Raw genomic sequence first — 19,489 nt, 5'->3', positions numbered from 1 at the left:
TTACCCCATTCATTCATAAAATATTTTTCTAACGTGAGATAGACATGAATTTTAAGAAAAACTAGTTGTATTTTTGATGAGGGGAGAATAGGTTCCACAAATTAGAAAAGTTAGTGATGGTTGATGGGGTTATTTTTAAAAATGGTGAGTCCATTATTGACAATATATGTAAGCATATGATAATTGTAAGGGTAATAGTTAGTGGCATTATTTTTACGAATATGTGAGAAAAATATTTTATAGAGAGACGACAATATAAAAATAAGATGTTTCATGGACGGAGGATGTAATTTTTGTTTTGCCAAATTAAATCTCGTAGGAAACCAACTTTACGCACAATTATTTTTAATTTGATTTCAATATTTGGTCTTACTCTCGATAAATAATGAGTTTTGGTGTTTGATTTATGAATTGTGTGACGAGACAGAAATTATTGATTATTTTGAGGGTCTTTTTGTTATTCAAGCACGTTTAAGTTAGATTATTTGCTAGATCTTATACTTTATAGAAGAGAAAAAAAATGCATATGCTTTTGAACAATACATCCACTCTAAATAAAATTCAATTAGCGTTCACAAATATGTAATTATAATTTACTAATTTTAATACAGATTTATTAATTCCAATAGAGTTTAATTAAATTGGTTGCTCTGTGAATATGGATACATGGATGCTTCTTGATAGAATGTTTGCATGATTAATAAGATGGATGATTGAGTATTTTTATCTTCTTCTTCTTATTCTTCTTCTTCTTTTTTCTTTTATTTTACCATAAGTGTTTTTATCCTTAAGAGTAGTATTTCTCCAATCTCACACTTTCAATTGAATAAGAATAAAAAAAAATAACTCAAATGATAGAAATAATCAATGACTTAGAATATCTCAAAGTTTCAATCCATCAAAGTAAACAAGTGATTAATGACTCTTATTATCTTTATCTATCAAGATTAATCCTTTAAAACAAGAGTCAACTTGTGAGATTAGCCATATTGAGCAATAAAACTCAATATTTGGTCTCCCATCTAAAAAACATAAATTTTGGCAAATTTTTTACGTTTTAAGACTGTTTTGCCCTTAATTAGGGCGAACCGAATTTGAGTTTGCGCGCTGGTTGAGCTTCGGCTTCAGGTTGGGGTGCGTAGGTTATGATAGTACAGTTGGTACAAATGACTAAATTTGTGTCAATTGTGCCATTCATTAAGTACACTTGGTACAAAATGACAATATTAGTGCCAAAAGTACCAATAAGGAAAAAAAAAACAAGTAAAATGGTACTTTTGGCACAAATGACAATATATGTGCCAAAAATACAAACAGAAAGCAAAAAAGAAGAAGAAAAAACTAAGTAAATTGGTACTTTTGACACGAATGACAATATTAGTGCCAAAAGTACTAACTGAAAAAAGAAAAAGAAAAAAAGACCCAAGTAAATTGATACTTTTGGCACAAATGGTAATATTAGTGCCAAAAGTATCTTTCGCTGATTAAACCCTAAATGGAGAATCTAAACCCTATGGGGAAGCATTCAAAATGACCATATGACTGCAGTATATCAGTACAAGTTTATGATACTATTTGCACTAATATGATCACGTGCAACACAAATATAAAAGGTAGTTTGGACAGAATACATAAAATATGATCAGATATTATGTTTTTTAAATCAATGACCGAAATTTATGTTTACTTATTTAAAATGGCCATATGACTGCATATTTTCTTAGAAGTAAACGTCCCATAGAAATTTAATATAAGACAAAGTTGGTGCTAGATTAGTTTTGAATAAATTGTTACCTAAAAAAAAAAGTTTTGAATAAATTGTGTAGTTTGCATTTCTAATTAGCATTGATAATGATTATCATGTAATCTGAACAGTATAGAATCATATTCAATAACAAACATCTTAAAGCTAAATTGATGTGAAGAAAAGGAAAAATAAATATTTCCTCTTTCTCAATTATATGGGTTTGTTTTTTCTTTTCTTTTTTCTGACGTGGCAAATATAAAAACTGATTTTCATGTAAAGCATATTTTTCTAACTCATTTATTAACATATTTATATTTATATTTATATTTCTTGGTATGGGGCCGACGGTCGACGGCGGGCCGATGGTCCGACCGGAGATCCGCTCGCCTTCATGCATGTCCTTCCCATGCCGTGGTCTTCTTGTTTGCTCTTTTTTCATAAACAGACACTCTTTTTTCTATCTGGCATTTTTTCCTTTGGGTTTTTCCCGGATAGGTTTTAATGAGACCTGACCCTCAATTTGCTGTTTGTGCTCTCGATAGGCTATGCTTTAGGTTTTCGTTCTTTTTTCTTTCTTTAATAAAATTTCATTTCAGTCAGTCACTGTCAAAGAATAAATATGGACATGTTAAGAAGTTGATTTGTTAACTTTTTTTTAATAATTTTTTAATCTTTATACAAATTCTAATTAACTTATATAATTGGAACAAATTAAGGGAATCTATATATAATAAAAGAAGAGTTTTTTTCGCTCCAATTTTTCTCTCTCTTCAATTCTTCCCACCAAATTTTTTCTCTCTATTTTTTTTTCTATTTTAATTCTTTTCAAAAAATCGTTATTTTGATTCATGAAAAAAATAATTAATATAAAGGTCAAATTAAAGAGTACGAAAAGATGTGTAACTCGATTTAGATATTATATAAAATGAATTTCAAATGAATAAGTTATGATCATTTAAAGTGTCGAAATTAATTTTTATTCTCTCTCATTTATTCAGTCTTTTTTTTTGTTGTCGTTTGTTGGTGAAAAAATTAGTAGATGTCATTTTTTCCTTTCAAAAAAAATTACTACATGATTTCTTAATTATAATTTTTTAAACTTAAATATTTTTAAATTATAATAATTTTAATGCAATTAAGAAGAAAGAAATTTGTATTAATTTTGATATGAATTTGTATACATAAATACATATATATATCCTAAAATTAGAATTTAAAATATTGTATAAATTTATATAATTATGTGTATTATTTATTTATTTATATAAACATATTTGTTTTTATATTTTCTTTTTTATATTATTCGTATTGTTTCTAATTTTTTAATTAATTTTGGACTGTTTAAACATGAACTTTTAATAATGATATAATTTGGACTTTTAAGAGCCCAAAATTGTTATACTCCCTCCGTCCCGTGAAGCTTGAACAATATTTTTTTGGGGTTGTCCCGTGAAGTTTGAGCACTTTCCTTATATAACAAAAGGTTTTCCCTTTATTCATATTTTCACTTTTTCACATACCACACTTAACACTCAAAATACTAACTCCTTAAAACTCGTACCGAAAAGAAATTGCTCAAGTTTCACGGGACGGAGCGAGTATTAAATGACCGCTAATAATTTTGTTTTATTGATAGTTTAGTGTTATTTGTTCAAGATAAAATTGACTTAAATTATTTATTTTTTATTCTATAGTGTATTTTATTGTTAGTATTATTATACAATACTCACTAAAATTTAATATTATACTCATTACGTTGATAATATTGTTATTATATACTATTTTAAATCAAATACTATAATTTAAATTAACATATTTTTTTGTTATCAATTCTAACTAATAAATAATACTCCCTCCGTCCGCCAAAAGTGGACCACTTTGGCTCGGCACGGGATTTAATAAAATTGGTGATAATTTTGATGTAGTGGAGAAAGGGTCCCACCACTTTATGAGATGTGTGGTTGAGATTGAATTTGAGGTGGTTTTTTTGTAAATAAAGAGTGTTTGTAAGGATGAATGATTAAAGTGGATGGTGGGACCATTTCTATAAAAGGAAAGTGGTATACTCTTTGCGGACGCCCAATATAGTAAAAATGGTCCACTTTTGGCGGACGGAGGGAGTAATATTTTTATATTTTTATATAATTAAAATTTCAAAAATAAATAAATATATTGTGGCACGTGCATCGCACGGGAGGATTTACTAATACTATCTTAAAGCTAAATTATTATTTTGAAGAAATAGAAATACGATTAGTTAGTGCATTTCATTACTCAATTAATTGTCATCCGTGAAATGATATGAATTAAAAAAAATATCATTTCATTCCTTGTGAATACCAATCATATGAATTCATTTCTCATCTTGGTTCTATTATTAAGTTCATTCATTATTGAAGGCCCAGATCCAAAACTACACCATAATAGATAAGAATGAGCAAGGGAGATAATCCCCAACAATTCACAAGTTGGGCTATTTTGGCTATTAAAGTGGTAGTAGGTGAGTTGGGCACAAAATATTATAAGATAGTTTGGTGCATAAGTCCAAGTAGGTAGTCAAGTACAGAGCAAATAAGTGCCGAAAGCATAAGAGAGAGATACCCAATAACTCACAAGTTGGGCTATTTTAGCCATTAAAATGGTAGTAGGTGAGTTGGGCTCAAACATCATGAGACAGTTTGGTACATAAGCCCAAGTAGGTAGTCAAGTACAAAGCAGATCAGTGTTGAAAGCAAAACGAGAGAGATTCTCCAATAACTCACAAGTTGGGCTATTTTAGCCATTAAAATGGTAGTGGGTGAGTTGGATTCAAAACATCATAAAACAAGTTTGGTGCATAAGCTCAAGTAGGTAGTCAAGTACAAAGTTGATAAGTGTTGAAAGCATGCGAGAGAGAGACTCCCCACCAACTCACAACTTGGGCTAGTTTGGCCATTAAAGTGGTAGTAGGTGAGTTGGGCTCAAAACATTATGAAACAGTTTGGTTCATAAACCCATTAAAGTGATAGTAAGTGAGTTCGGCTCAAAACATCATGAGACATTTTGGTGCATAAGCTCAGGTAGATAATCAAGTACAGACCTGATAAGTGCTGAAAGCACACAAGAGAAAGACCCCCAACAACTCACAAGTTGGTCTATTTTGGCCATTAAAGTGGTAGTAGGTGAGTTAAGCTCAAAATGTAATGAGACAATTTGGTGCATAAGCCCATTAAAGTAATAGTAGGTGAGTTAGACTCAAAACATCATGAGACAGTTTGATAGATAAGTCCATTAAAGCGATAGTAGGTTAGTTGGGCTCAAAACATCATGAGACAGTTTGTTTTATAAGCCCATTAAAGTGACAGTAGGTTAGTTGGGCTCAAAACATCATAAGATAGTTTGGTGCATAAGCCATTAAAGTAATAGTAGGTGATTTAGGCTAGGGTCGTTTTTGACGAAAAATGGGCCCAGGCGAAACAATATAAATGTGCCCTCTATCTACCATTTGCTAATATATTTCTCCACTAAGATGTTTTCACCTTGTTACAATAAGAATGGGCCTTTATCCACTTTATTACATGGTCGTTTCTCCACTAAGATTTTCTAAATTTTCTATATCCATCAATTGCTAAAGAATTTTTATTATTTTCTTTTAAATATTTACAGAAAAATAATACAATTTATCCACATGTTTACTATATACCAACCACTTTCAAATTGGCATTTATCCACATGTTTACTATACACTAACCACTTTGGGCCCGATTCAACATTGATAGGCCACATTTTTGGGTCAAAATATGGTCTGAAATAGCCCGATTGAGTTCAAACGTGATTCACGAATGCCTAAATTTAAAATAATTTGCCTATTTTTGTAAGTCACAAAAATATTGGTCTAATTTTGTAAACCGCCATAATATAGTTGCCTTAAATAATTTTATACTCTCTTTAATTGCTAAAATACATGATGATTTTATTAATTTTTTCTTCAGAGGCGATCCGAGACATCAAATTAATTAGTTCGTAGTTAATATGTTGTTTTGTCACAACAATTATTATGGATTTTTTTCAATCTATTGACACTATTTTTTATTTTTTATGGTGATAATTGATAATTCAATTGTTTTAGTTCATAATTTTGGCTCTTATATACACCCATCTTTTACAGAGAGGACGACATGAAATTATCAATATAAATAAAAGTTCATCCTTGGATACAAGAGATATCAAGAGTTTACAACAAAATGAATTTACATATTTGATCCTAGATATTAAGAGTTCACAGCAAAATAAAGATACAAGATACAAGATACATATCAAGGATAAATAATAGGTTGTCCCCGAACGACAACATGATCTTTCTTTCCTTATATAAGCTTTGAAAATGACCTTTTCGTGTTCACGAAAGTCAAATTCTTTTGCACCATGAATCGAGCGTCAATTATGGATAGTTGATAGCTTGATCTCGTGAATGTCTACTCAATGGAACTTTTGTTCCATAATAATTCTTATTTTTTCCTATCATCATTAGCTTATCGACCTCTAAACCCTACTCATTAAATTTGGCGACCTTCTTATAAAGTTCCATAACAGTGAAAAAGAAATATACTGACTTCATTTCGCTCCAAAAACGGTGCTTTCTCCATTCATGATTCCAAAATTTAATGCTCCCTTCATCCCATTATTTTTAGTCTCTTTTCCTTATTGGGTGTCCCATTAATATTGCACTGTTTCTATTTTTTTAATAATTTTACACTATAAACAATATGACCCCATACACATTTACACTACAATCTTTATCTCCTAAATACCTGTGCCCAAAAGAAATAGGCCAACAATAATGAAAAGAAATTGGTCAACAATAATGGGACAATTGAAGTATATTTTTTTAAAGATTTGGCCAATAGAGTTTCATTCTATTTTGAAGCTTGGCTTGAAATCTCTTAAATGCATGTGTTAAATTCAGTAGGCATTTCTTTCTTTTTTTCTTTACTCTGTGGCCACCAGCCATGAATAAAAAAACATAAAATATTGACACCTCTACTCGGCCCCCAATTAAGTGTGAGTTTCATATCATACATCAAAGGCCTAATCATAAGACATCTAAGAGAAAAGAAAAAAAAAAAAGGTGAGAGAAGTGACAATTATGTGAATTCATGTCGCTTAAGAAACAACAACTAACATGTTTTCCTTGAACACAGTTCTTCTAAAAAGTGTTCCAACATTCACCTTGTAGGGCCTTTAATTTACGCTTTTTGGTAGCAGTTTCGCAGCTCAACAGTTCTTCTAACAAGTGTTCCAACGTTCACCTTGAAGGGCCTTTTGCGCTTTTTGGTAGCAGTTTCCCAGCTCATTTCTTGAGAACAATGTATAATGTTTTTAGCATCGTCGATGTCTCTTCATTAATTATCATAGTTTTTTTTCCAAGTATATAGTCCAGGGTTGTTTTTGACGAAAAATGGGCCAAGGGCGAAACAATATAAATGGGCCCTCTATTTACCATTTGTTAATATATTTCTCCACTAAGATGTTTCCATCTAGTTACAATAAGAATGAGCGTTTTATCTAGCTTGTTACATGGTCGTTTCTCAACTATGATTTTCTAATATCTGTATCTATCATTTGCTAAAGAATTTTTATTATTTTCTTTTAAATATTTACAGAAAAACAATATAACTTATCCACATGTTTACTATATACTAACCACTTTCAAATTGGTATTTATCCACATGTTTGTTATATACTAACCACTTTGGGCCACTTTGGGCCCAATTCAATATTTATAGCCCATATTTTTGGGTCAAAATATGGTCTAAAATAGCGTTGATTAAGTTCAAACGTGATTCACAAATGCTGAAATTTAAAATAATTTGTCTATTTTTGTAAGTCAGAAAAATATTGGTATATTTTTGTAAACCGTTCTAAGATAGTGGCCTTAAATAATTTTATACTATCTTTGATTGGTAAAATACGTGATGGTTTTATTAATTTTTCTTCAGAGGTGATCCAGAGACATCAAATTAATTAGTTCTTAGTTCTTCATATGTTGTTTTGTCACACAATTTTTCTGGATTTCTTTTCAATCCATTGATACTAGTCCATCCGTTCCACTATAAGTGACTCAAAATTTTTCGGCACGGGAAGTAAAGAGAATGTGTAAATTGGTTAAAAGTGGTGGGACCTACACTTTTTAAAGAGTTAAATTTTTTTATTTATGGAACCGACCACTTTTACTGGGACGGCCCAAAATGGAATACAGGCCACTTTTAGTGGAACAGAGGGAGTATTTTTTATGTTTTATGGTGATAATTGATAATTCAATTATTTTAAATCATAATGTTGGCTCTTATATATACCCATATTTTACAGAGAGGACGATATAAAATTATCTATAAAAATAAATAGTTCATGCTTTGATACAAAAGATATCAACAGTCTACAACAAAATGAATATACATAGTTCATCCTAGATATCAAGAATTCATAGCAAAATAAAGATACAAGATACATATCAAGGATAAATAATAGGTTGTCTCTGAAGGACAACAAAGTCTTTCTTTCCTTTGATAGGCTTTGAAAATGACATTTTCGTGTTTACGAAAGTCAAATTCTTTTGCACCATGAATCGAGCGTCAACTAAGTATAGTTGATAGCTTGATCTCGTGATTGTCTACTTCATGGAACTTTTGTTCCATAGTCTGTTTAATTTTTCCTATCATCACTGGCTTATCGACCTCTAAACCAAATCCTTAAATTCGGAGACCTTTTTGTAAAGTTCCATAACAGTGAAGAAGAACTATACTGACTTCATTTCGGTCCAAAATCAATGCTTTCTCCATTCTCGATTCCAAAATTTAGGACTCCATCCGTCCCATTATTAGTGGCCTGTTTTCATTATTGGGTGTCCCATTAATATTGGACTGTTTCAAAAAAAAATTAATGATTTTACAGTACAAACAATATGGTACCACACATCTTTACACACTTTAAACTACAATCTTTGTCTCCTAAATACCCGTGCCCAAAAGAAATAGGCAACAATAATGAAAATAAATAGGTCAACAATAATGAGAAACAAGGTGGATAAAGGGCCCATTCTTATTGTAACGAGGTGGAAATATTTTAGTGGAGAAATATATTAGCAAATGGTAGATAGAGGGCTCATTTATATTGTTTCGCCATATGCCTATTTTTCGTCAAAAACGATTCTGACTATATACTTGGAAAAAAAAATATGACATTTGCATTTTCAGGATGAATCTGGTGAGAGCAATGAAGAGACACCGGCAAATATAAAAACATTATACATTGTTCTCATGAAATGAGCTGCGAAACTACTACCATAAAAAAGCAAAAGGCCCAACAAAGTGAAAGTTGGAACATTTTTTAGAAGAACTGTGTTCAAGGGAAGCAGGTTAGTTGTTGTTTCTTAGGCAACATGAATTCACATAATTGTCACTTCTCTCACTTTTTTTTTTATTTTTTCTCATAGGCGTCCTATGATTTAGCCTATGATGTATGATATGAAACTCACACTTGACTGGGGGCCGACTAGAGGTGTTAATATTTGAAATTTTCTTATCTATGGCTGGTGATCACATATGAACTAAGAACTAATTAATTTGATGTATCTGGATCGTCTCTGACGAAAAATTAATAAAATCATCACGTATTTTACAAATCAAAGAGAGTACAAAATTATTTAAGGCCATTATCTTAGAATGGTTTACAAAAATAGACCAATATTTTTCTGACTTACAAAAATAGGTAAATTATTTTAAATTTTAGCATTCGTGAATCACGTTTGAACTTAATCAAGCTATTTTAGACCATATTTTGACCCAAAAATATGGCCTATAAATGTTGAATCGAGCCCAAAGTGGTTAGTATATAGTAAACATGTGGATAAGTTATATTATGTTCTGTAAATATTTAAAAGAAAATAATAAAAAATCTTTATCAAATGATGGATATAGATATTAGAAAATCTTAGTTGAGAAACGACCATGTAACAAGGTCGATAAAGGGCCTATTCTTATTGTAATGAGGTGGAAACATATTAGTGGAGGAATATATTAATAAATGGTAGATAGATGGCCCATTTATATTGTTTTGCCCTGGGCCCATTTTTCGTCAAAAGAGACCATGACTATATAATCGGGAGAAAAAAAATATGATACTTGCATTTCCAGGATGAATCTGGTGAGAGCAATGAACATACACCGGCGATGCTAAAAACATTATACATTGTTCTCAATAAATGAGTTGCGAAACTGCTACAAAAGAGCGCAAAATGTCCTACAAGGTAAAAGTTGGAACACTTTTTAGAAGAACTATGTTCAAGGGAAGTAGGTTAGTTGTTGTTTCTTAGGCAACATGAATTCACATAATTGTCATTTCTCTCATTTTTTCTATTTTTTTTCTCCTAGGCGTGTTATGATTAGGCCTATGATGTATGATATGAAACTCACACTTGATTGGGGGCCGAGTAGAGGTGTCAATATTTTACGTTTTTTTATTCATGTCTGGTGACCAGAGAGGAAAAGAAAGAAGAAAGAAATGCCTATTGAATTGAAGACAAAGGCATTTAATAGATTTCAAGTCAAGTTTCAAAATAGAACGAAACACTATTGACCAAATCTTGAAAAAAAATACATTACATTCGTGCCATTAATATCGACCTATTTCTTTTCATTATTGTTGCCTATTTTTTTTGGGCACGGGTATTTAAGAGACAAAGATTGTAGTGTAAAAAGTGTGTAAAGGTGTGTGAGACTATATTGTTTGTAGTGTAAAATCATTAAAAAAAATAGGTTAAATATTCGATTTTGTCCCATCGTATTAGAGTTTTAACAAAAATGTCACAACCGAAGGATAAGTGCATACAAGTACCTATCGTTTCAAGGTTTAGTCATTTTTGTCCAAGAAAAAAATTCCGGCACCGGAATGCTGATGTGGAATGCCGAAATTCCACGTCACAATTCTTACGTGGCAAACTTTGTTGATGTGTCATTTATTTTTTTATTTTGTCCCATCGTATTACAATTTTAACAAAAATGTCCCAATGTATTATAGTTTTAACAAAAATGTCCTATCGTATTCAATTTCCTCATCTCAATTTAGAAAATCTGATATTTTTCTTGTTTATCATTTAGTGACAAACATACAACTTGAGATGCAATTGTTTCAAAATTTTCCAGCAAAACATTTCAAGTGTCTAAACATAATTACATCAAAATGGCTAAAATTAAGTCTGACAATACTCCCTTCTTCCTTTATATCGAAATACTCTAATTGATGCCAAAACACAAAACAAAATAAGAGTTTAAGGTGGTGTGGAGTTTTCAACTTGACTCTCTTGCATTACCCGTGTGCTCCTTTCTCTATCCTTCATTTAAATTTCTCTAATGAAGCCTTTATTATGTTGGTACTCACTTACATATACATGCTTTTTGGATCCTAGGTACACGTTGTGTACATTTTGTTAGTGGATATGATGCGGCCGCAGCAACTGTAAGACCTCCAAATAACATGAAGGACAGAGAAGGGAGCACACAGGGAATGCAGGAGAGTCGAGTTGAAAACCTCACACCACCTTAAACTCTTATTTTGTTTTGTGTTTTTGCATCAATTAGACTATTTCAATATAAAGGAAGAATGGAGTATTGTCAGACTCAATTTTAGCCATTTTGGTGTAATTATGTTTAGACACTTGAAATGTTTTGATGGAAAATTTCAAAATAATTGCATCTCAAGTTGTATGTTTGTCACTAAATGATAAACAAGAAAAATAACAGGTTTTCTAAATTGAGATGAGGAAATTGAATACGATGGGACATTTTTGTTAAAACTATAATACTATATATGGGACAAAACAAAAAAATTAAATAAAAAAATAAATGTCACGTCAACAAAGTTTGCCACGTAAGAATTGTGACGTGGAATTCCGGCTCCGGTGTCGGAATTTTTTTTTTGGGACAAAAATGACTAAACTATGAAACGATGGGTACTTGTATGCACTTATCCTTAGGTTGGGACATTTTTGTTAAAACGCTAATACGATAGGACAAAATCGAATATTTACCTAAAAAAATAAAAAATAGTCCAATATTAATGGGACACCCCAATAAAGATAACAATAATATATATAAGATGATGTAATTTTTTTAGGCCCCATTTTTTTTAATGCCCATAATAATAACAGTATACACAAAATAAAGATAATAATAATATATATAAGATGATAGGAAAAAAGTTTGGACCCGCAAAAGTGATGGGCCCTGGGCCATCGCCCATATTGGCCTGCCCTCATATACGGCCCTAGGTTAGCCTCAAAACATCACGAGATAATTTGATACATAAGCCCATTAAAATGGTAATAGGTGAATTGGACTCAAAACATCTGTAAACAGTTTGGTGCAAAAGTTCGTATAGATAGCCAAGTATAGAATAGATAACTGCTAAAAGCATATGAGAGAGAGACATGCTGGTTGCATGGCCGGTTGATAAGATGAGAGTGAGTGAAGGGAAGCATGTGGCTTGATATTATTTGAGCAAGAGATGAGAAATAAAAATACAAGTATACAGCATATCTTTAACAAATATCTGCATTCTTCTACAATGTTGAGATCCTAATCTAGGACATGGTAGGGAAAAATGGGACAAGGAAGCTATACTTCAATTTACAAGTAGCTACAATTACACCCCCACATCCCTAAACCACCTCTCTAACCCTATAAACTGCTGCTAGCACGACGGCGGCTGCAGCTGTTTCAGCCGCCGTACCACCTGCTTCATGGTCGGCCGAGTCGACAGCGAGTCCACCGTACACACCACCGCCAAGTGCAACACCTCCACCAAGTCGTCGTGCGGCCCCGCGTCCCACAATCCAGCCGTGAAGAACTCCTTGGCACGCCCCTGCCGCAGCAGCATACACGCCCAAGCAACAATGTTGAAACCGTTCCCATACGACGAAAATGACGGATCTAGGGCTTTCTTGTCCGAGATCAGCTCGAGCAGCACCACCCCGTAGCTGTACACGTCCGCCTTGTCCGAGACGCGGCAGGTCATTGCATATTCTGGGGCCACATACCCGAATGTCCCGGCCACGCCAGTGGTGGCGTGCGTCTCCGAGGTTCCAAGAAGCCTGGCCAGCCCGAAATCCGAAAGATAAGCGTTGTACTCGTCGTCCAACAGTATGTTGCTAGGCTTGACGTCGCGATGGAGAACACGGGGCACGCACTGGTCGTGCAGGTATGCGAGCGCCCGTGCGATGTCGAGAGCGATCTTGTGCAGTATCCTCCAATCAACAGCTCTGGTCGATCTCTCCTGTATGAACTTCTCCAGATTGCCACCGGGTAGATAGTTGTATATCAGAAACATCTCCGTTTCACTGGCATGGTATCCGATCAGGGTCACGAGGTTCGGATGGTGGAGCCTGCCTAGGGTCTTGATCTCTGCATCGAACTGCTGAACTCCTTGGAAACGGCCAACTGCGAGGCGTTTGATGGCCACCAAGTGACCGGGCGCGATTTCCGCTTTGAATGTCGCCCCAAAACCTCCGTTGCCAATGCAGTTGCTCGCGTTGAAGCTGCCCGTGGCACGCACCACGTTCTCAAAGGTCAGCGGAACTCCAATATCATTGAAGACGATCACTTCCTTCCTAGCAGTTCCGCTAACTCTGGACCTCGGTTTCCACTTCCTGGTGTAGAAGAAGAGAACAACGAGGGCAAGAAAGACCGAAAACACTGCTGCTGCTGATGTTATAGAAGCAATCTCAACCGAGTTTAGACTGCCTCCTTGTTGCCTTGTAGTTGATGGTGGCGAAGAAGCCGCCGTGTCTGCTGAGTTCCCCATTATTCCTTGCTGCTCTGCAGATGGTGACGACAAAGAGGACACGGGGCAATGCACAAAAGGATTCCCAAGAAAGCTATTGCATTGATTCATGTTACTGTTGAGAGGCAGTGGCCCAGACAGATTGTTGAACGACACATTAAACGCTGAGATAGAGGATATGTTTCCGAGTTCAGAGGGGAGCTGCCCCGATAGCTTATTATTGTCGAGGAGGAGAACAGTCAAGTTCCTCAAATTCGCAAGATTTCTTGGAATTTCACCAGATAGAGAATTTGAGGACAACTCAAGAACCTCTAGAGAGTAAAGCTGCCCCAAACTCACAGGAATTGAACCATTCAGATTATTTCCAGCCAAAGAAAGACGTTTAATACCCTTTAGCTGACCAAGGCTGCTTGGAATCGAACCTTGCAAGGGATTCCAGCTTAAATTAAGAAGAACAAGTGAACCCAAGTTGCCAATGCTGGTTGGTAGAGTCCCAGAAAACCGATTCTTGGAAGCATCTAGCACTATGAGGGACTTGCACGCTGTGGCCATCTCGGCTGGGAGTTGACCGGATAACTCATTGTCACTTACGTTGACTATGACACCTCTAACTTGATCACACTTCTCCAACAAAGCTCCGGGAAAAGTCCCGGAGAGCCTGTTTCTGCCTGCAAGAAATGCATAAACAGTTTGCCTTCCTAATATCTCGGATGCAATAGGCATTGGTGGCAGGGGGCCACTGAGGTTGTTCGAGCCAAAGTTATGCAATACCAAGAAACTATCTCCATCTCCAGAAAGTTGCAAAGAGGATTCGAGCTGGGCTCTATATCTAAAATACGATATGTATGCAGAAGGAGGATCATAAGTTCCTATAGAATCTTCATATGAGGATTTCACAGGAGCACAAGATTCGTAACTGAATCTGGGTATTGAACCCGACAAATAATTCCCACTGACATCGAACACATTCATACAAGGTACAGGAACTTTGTTGCTGATCCCCCCACCAAGCCGGTTTGAGCTCAAATCAAGAAACTGCAGCTTCTTGCAGTTGCTAAAGCTGACGGGCATTTTCCCCGAGTAATAGTTGGCAGCCAAATTCAACATCTCCAAGTTGCTGCAGGAACCCCAACTATCGGGGAAGTCCCCTTCCAACATTGCTCTAGGCACCCACACCATCCTCAAGCTTGAGAGACGAGTAATCTCATTTGGAAGTGTGCCATCATAGAAATTGTACTCATCAACGGGCAATTCCAATTTCTCCATACCCAAACTCGAAGCATTTGGAAGAGGATTCCATGAGTTTGCCAATACAAGGACTGAAAGACTTGTACAGTTACCAATCTCAGGCGGAATATGGCCGCCAAAATTGTTCCTTGAAACGTCGATCACTTGAAGCTGACGTAACTGACCAAGCTCACTAGGAAGAACCTCCTCCAACAGATTCGAGTACAGCAGAAGGGTCTTCAACCCACTGCATTTTGCGATTTCTCTTGGAATACCACCACTCAAGAAATTCCCAGAGAGCTCCAAATGCTGGAGCTTCACACAATTATCACCAATCTCGACTGGAATAGATCCTCTGAGCAGATTAAACGACAAGTGAAGCCCACTCAAATCCCTAAGCCCGCCCACAAACCCAGGAATCGACCCATTCAACTGATTGCCAGCTAAATTCAGAACTCGAAGGCCCATACAATTTGACAAAGAAGTTGGCATCCCTCCAGAGATTTTATTGAATCCCAAGTTAAGAACTTTCAAATTCCTCAACCCACTAAATCGAGAGGGTAAAGTGCCCGAGATCAAATTCCCTTCAAGATCAAGTACCTCGAGCTTCCCCATACCCCAAATTTCAGCAGGAATTTCACCACTCAATTCATTGAAAGGAAGCGATAAAATCTTGAGCTCACTAAGCTTAGCAACAGCAGCAGACAGTTTACCCAAAATTTTACGATTCCCATCCAAACAATTCCTCCTAATCCCAAACCCATACAGCGGAAACTGAGCAATTCTAGCACAAGATAAGGAATTACCTCCGCCGGTGATATTCAGCGCCACAACTCGCGAACCCGGGCCGCACGAAACCCCTGCCCACGAGCAGGGATTCAGGTTTGTCGAACCCCAGCTGCTCAGCACTCTGTACGGGTCCGAAATTGAGGCCTTGAGCTCCAAAAGCGCAGATTTATCCGAATCGGAGCCCCGAACCACTCCATTTTGAGCTGAAAACAAAACCAATAGCAAAATCAAGAGCTTCAACGGCTTGTGGTTGTGGAGATGGTGCCATTTCACGATGAAGAAATAACGACCCATTACTGAAGGGTCCTCGAAAAGCTCCGGCCGGACCCTTCCCTCGTCTCCCTCTCCTTCTCTCTTGGAAACACCTCAAAGCCTTAACCCTAGCCCTAATTTGGGGCTGCTATTTTTTAAATTGGAGTCGTGACACAGAGTCTACCAACAGTAAAGAGGAGAGAGGGACAGAAAGAGAGGAACAGTGAGTTGTTTCTTCAATTCTTTGTTTTTTTGTTTGAGAAAACGCGTTGCTCTTCATTTTTCTTTTTCTTTTTTATAGATTAATTTTCTGTTTTCTTTTCTTAGATTTTACCATTTAAAAAAAAATTCCGGTCTTAAGCTGGACTACAGTATGACTCATTGAGTCATTGGCCATTGCTCTCTCTTCACGAGTCTTTCCGTTTCTTTCAATGGTGACTATTTATTCACACAACTATTTTCCTCTTTCTTACTCCCTCCGTCCCGGTAATCTTGTCCCATTTCTTTTGGGCACGGAGATTAAGGAGTGTTGAGTTAGTGTTGTAAATTGTAAGGTCCCACATGCTTAAGAAAATGAAAGTATAGCTTAACCCCCTTCCCAAACATGGCTCTCTCTCTCTCGGCACTCTCTCCCCCAAACATGAAACATGAATTCTGTAAATTAAAGGCAACAACAAATCATCTACAGATTTCAACAAAAAAATTAACTGGAAGAACAGAAAATGCAGATTTCAACAAGAAATTTCAACAAAATCTTCATCCTCCTCAACAAATTTCAATAATTCCTTCTGCAAATTCCTACTGCCGCCGCTCTTGAAATCTGGGGAGCCGCCGGAACAGTGAACGTAATCAAGCAAAAGAACAACAAGAATAAAAATCAAATCTTTAGCCCAACCCCCTAAACGAACAAACAGAAATTCAGCCACAATCCTCCACAAATCCTCCACAAATCCTCCACAAATCAGTGGGGCTGAGCTGCGGACATCACAATTATCCACAAATCCTCCACAAATTCAGCCACAATTATCCACAATTAGGCGAGCCCTAATTTCTGGGGAAAAAGAAGAAGAAAAAAAACAAGAGGAGAGGGGAGACGAGAGGCCGGCGAAGGCGAGATGGATGGAGGTGGGAGGGCGGCGGAGGCCAGAGGGATGGAGATGGGAAGGCGGCGAAGGCGAGAAGGTGGAAGTGGGAGAGCGGCGGAGGCCAGTGGAAAGGCGGCGAGAGGCGAGAGGGCGGAGGTGGGAGGGCGGCGGAGGCCAGTGGGAAGACGGCGGAGGCGGCGAGAGGCGAGAGGGCGGAGGTGGGAGGGCGGCGAGAGGACAGAGGGATGGAGGTGGAAGGGCGTCGGAGGGCAGAGAAGAGGGGGAGGCAAGAGAGTGTGGAGAGAGAGAGAGAGATAAATTAGGGTTTAGGGGGGATTAATTAAGATAGTGTTTAATTAGAATTTAATTAGTTCCTAAAATTTTCCTAAAAAGAAAATGGGACAAGATTATTGGGACAACCCAAAAAGGAAAGTGGGACGGAGGGAGTATTTAGTTTTATTTTTATTTGTAGGGTTAATAGCCGAAAATACACGAACTATCACCGAATTTGTATATTGCACACGACCTTCAAAATTAACTCTAGAATACACACCTTTTAATTTAATTGTAATTTGTACACGACGAAAGTTCCAACCACTCGTAAGTTTGACCGGCGATGACGTGGACAATATTTAACATTATATGTCATACCCGTGGCTTTTTTTACACGCTGGCAAGCCACGTGGGCAAAACGACGTTGTTTTGATAAGGAGAAAAAATAAAAAAAATTAAAAACAACTCGTGGCCTTTCTTGTGCCTCCTCCACCGGCGGCTTCTTCTTCAGCGATTCTCCGGCCCAGGAGAAAGGCGGCGCTGACGAACACAACTTTTTGAACTCTCCACAAATGATTAGAAAAATGTCGAATCCGGCGATGGTGAGCAGATCTGGGGATTTTCCCAAAAATCCCCACAAAATCTTCACCACAAAGTTTAGATATCTCAAAAAATGGAAACGAGGAGACTTACTGGCGGTCGTGGCCTAGACGGCGGCGTTCGTGAACGGTGGTGGTGGAACACGGCGGTTGGAGACCCAGTGGCGTAGGTCGGCGTCCGGCGATGGTGAGCAGATCTGGGGATTTTCCCGACGGAGGTCCTCGTTGGGCTTGTCATAAGATCTGAGGGAATTGAGTTGGGGGCATCGCGCCTAAGCCCTAGATCTACATGTTGCGACCTGAGGGAATTGAGTTGGGGGCATCGCGCCTAAGCCCTAGATCTACATGTTGCGACCTGAGGGAATTGAGTTGGGGGCATCACGCCTAAGCCCTAGATCTACATGTTGCGACCGCCGCCGTTCCTCCTGGGCAACGATGAAAAGTACTGCCGCCAGTTCCCTCTGTCCACCGGCGACCGCACCGAGCCACGGCCGCTGCCCTCGCTCCGCGGCTCCTCTCGTCTCCCTCACAGGCGCACACGCATGGCCAGTCGCCGACCGAACTTCTCCTCCTTCGATTATCTGGTGAAAAGCATCTCCTCCGACCACCGCTCACTAGGGCTGTAAACGAGCCAAGCTACTCGTGAGCTATTCGACGTTCGACTCGATAAAAACTCGTTCGATAATTTAATGAACAGCTCGTTTAGCTAAACAAGCCAAGCTTGAGCATGACGATGCTCGGCTCGTTAGCTCGTGAACAAGCTCGTAAAGTTATTTATCTTAAAAACATAAGATTATTCATTAAATGTCTTACTATATTTTATACTATGTGTAGTAATATTTGGATTAAGTATCTAATTAAAATCATTTATTTACAAGAAAATAGTAACTATATTATATTTTTGTGAATAAAATAACTTATATATTTGAAAATTAACTTATGTATTAGGAAAATAACTAAAATTTTAAATAAAAATTTAAATTTAAAAAGCTCGATTAGGCTCGGCACTGTATTCGACTCGATTAAAGCTCGATCGATAATTAATCAAACAACTCGATTAGCTAAACGAGCCAAGCTTGAACAAGACACTATTCGCTCGGCTCGATTACACCCCTACCGCTCACCCAACGGCCACAGCCCCTAGGTCGCGCCTGAAGAAACCCTAGGCACCAGTCGCTGCCGACACCTCCCTCTTTGAAGTAGACGACCTCTGTTTCGGCCCTTCTTCCGGCGAAGATCTGAAAATTTTGAATGTTTTTTTTCTGGAGAAACCCTATGCACCAGTCGCACGCATCTTTTTTTTCTCTTTTTTATTTTTTATTTTTAATTTAAAGTAGCTTGACAAAACAACTTCGTTTTACTACATCGCTGGTGTGTCCATGTCTGCAATGTCTGGGAGCCACGTCAACACCGATCAAGGTGGTGGTCAACGCGTGTGCAATTTAAAATTTAATTAAAAAATGATGTATTCTGGAGCTAATTTTAAAGGTGATGTGCAATATGCAAATCCGGTGATAGTTCGTGTATTTTCCGAATATTAATCCTTATTTTTGTTACTCATGCATATTTAATTATCAGAATTTTGATCGATTGTAAAGAGCTATAAACAATTTTTTTTATTACGATTATAAATCTAGTTGAATAAGCAAACAATTTGAAATTACAATAAACAAAAACTTGATAAAAGCTCGATACATGAGTTG

The 19,489-nt window shown here is 36.7% G+C and overlaps 1 protein-coding gene across 1 annotated transcript; it reads right to left on the bottom strand.

Annotated features, from left to right (window-relative positions):
- Window positions 1-12,247: 12,247 nt before the first annotated feature.
- On the bottom strand, window positions 12,248-16,141 carry LOC130988725 (LRR receptor-like serine/threonine-protein kinase RPK2). The gene has a single exon (XM_057912658.1). The coding sequence runs from the start codon at window positions 15,869-15,871 to the stop codon at window positions 12,473-12,475; it is 3,399 nt and encodes a 1,132-aa protein (XP_057768641.1). The 5' UTR covers window positions 15,872-16,141; the 3' UTR covers window positions 12,248-12,472.
- Window positions 16,142-19,489: the final 3,348 nt, after the last annotated feature.

Source organism: Salvia miltiorrhiza, chromosome 6 (assembly GCF_028751815.1).
Source record: "Salvia miltiorrhiza cultivar Shanhuang (shh) chromosome 6, IMPLAD_Smil_shh, whole genome shotgun sequence".
In the NCBI taxonomy this organism is placed as follows: domain Eukaryota; kingdom Viridiplantae; phylum Streptophyta; class Magnoliopsida; order Lamiales; family Lamiaceae; genus Salvia; species Salvia miltiorrhiza.
Note: the sequence above shows the minus strand (reverse complement) of the source record. Positions and strands in the feature narration are given on the sequence as shown.

Bases quoted from the DNA above. Each gene is read 5' to 3' on its own strand.
- LOC130988725 (XM_057912658.1), bottom strand. From the start codon at position 15,871: ATGGGTCGTTATTTCTTCATCGTGAAATGGCACCATCTCCACAACCAC.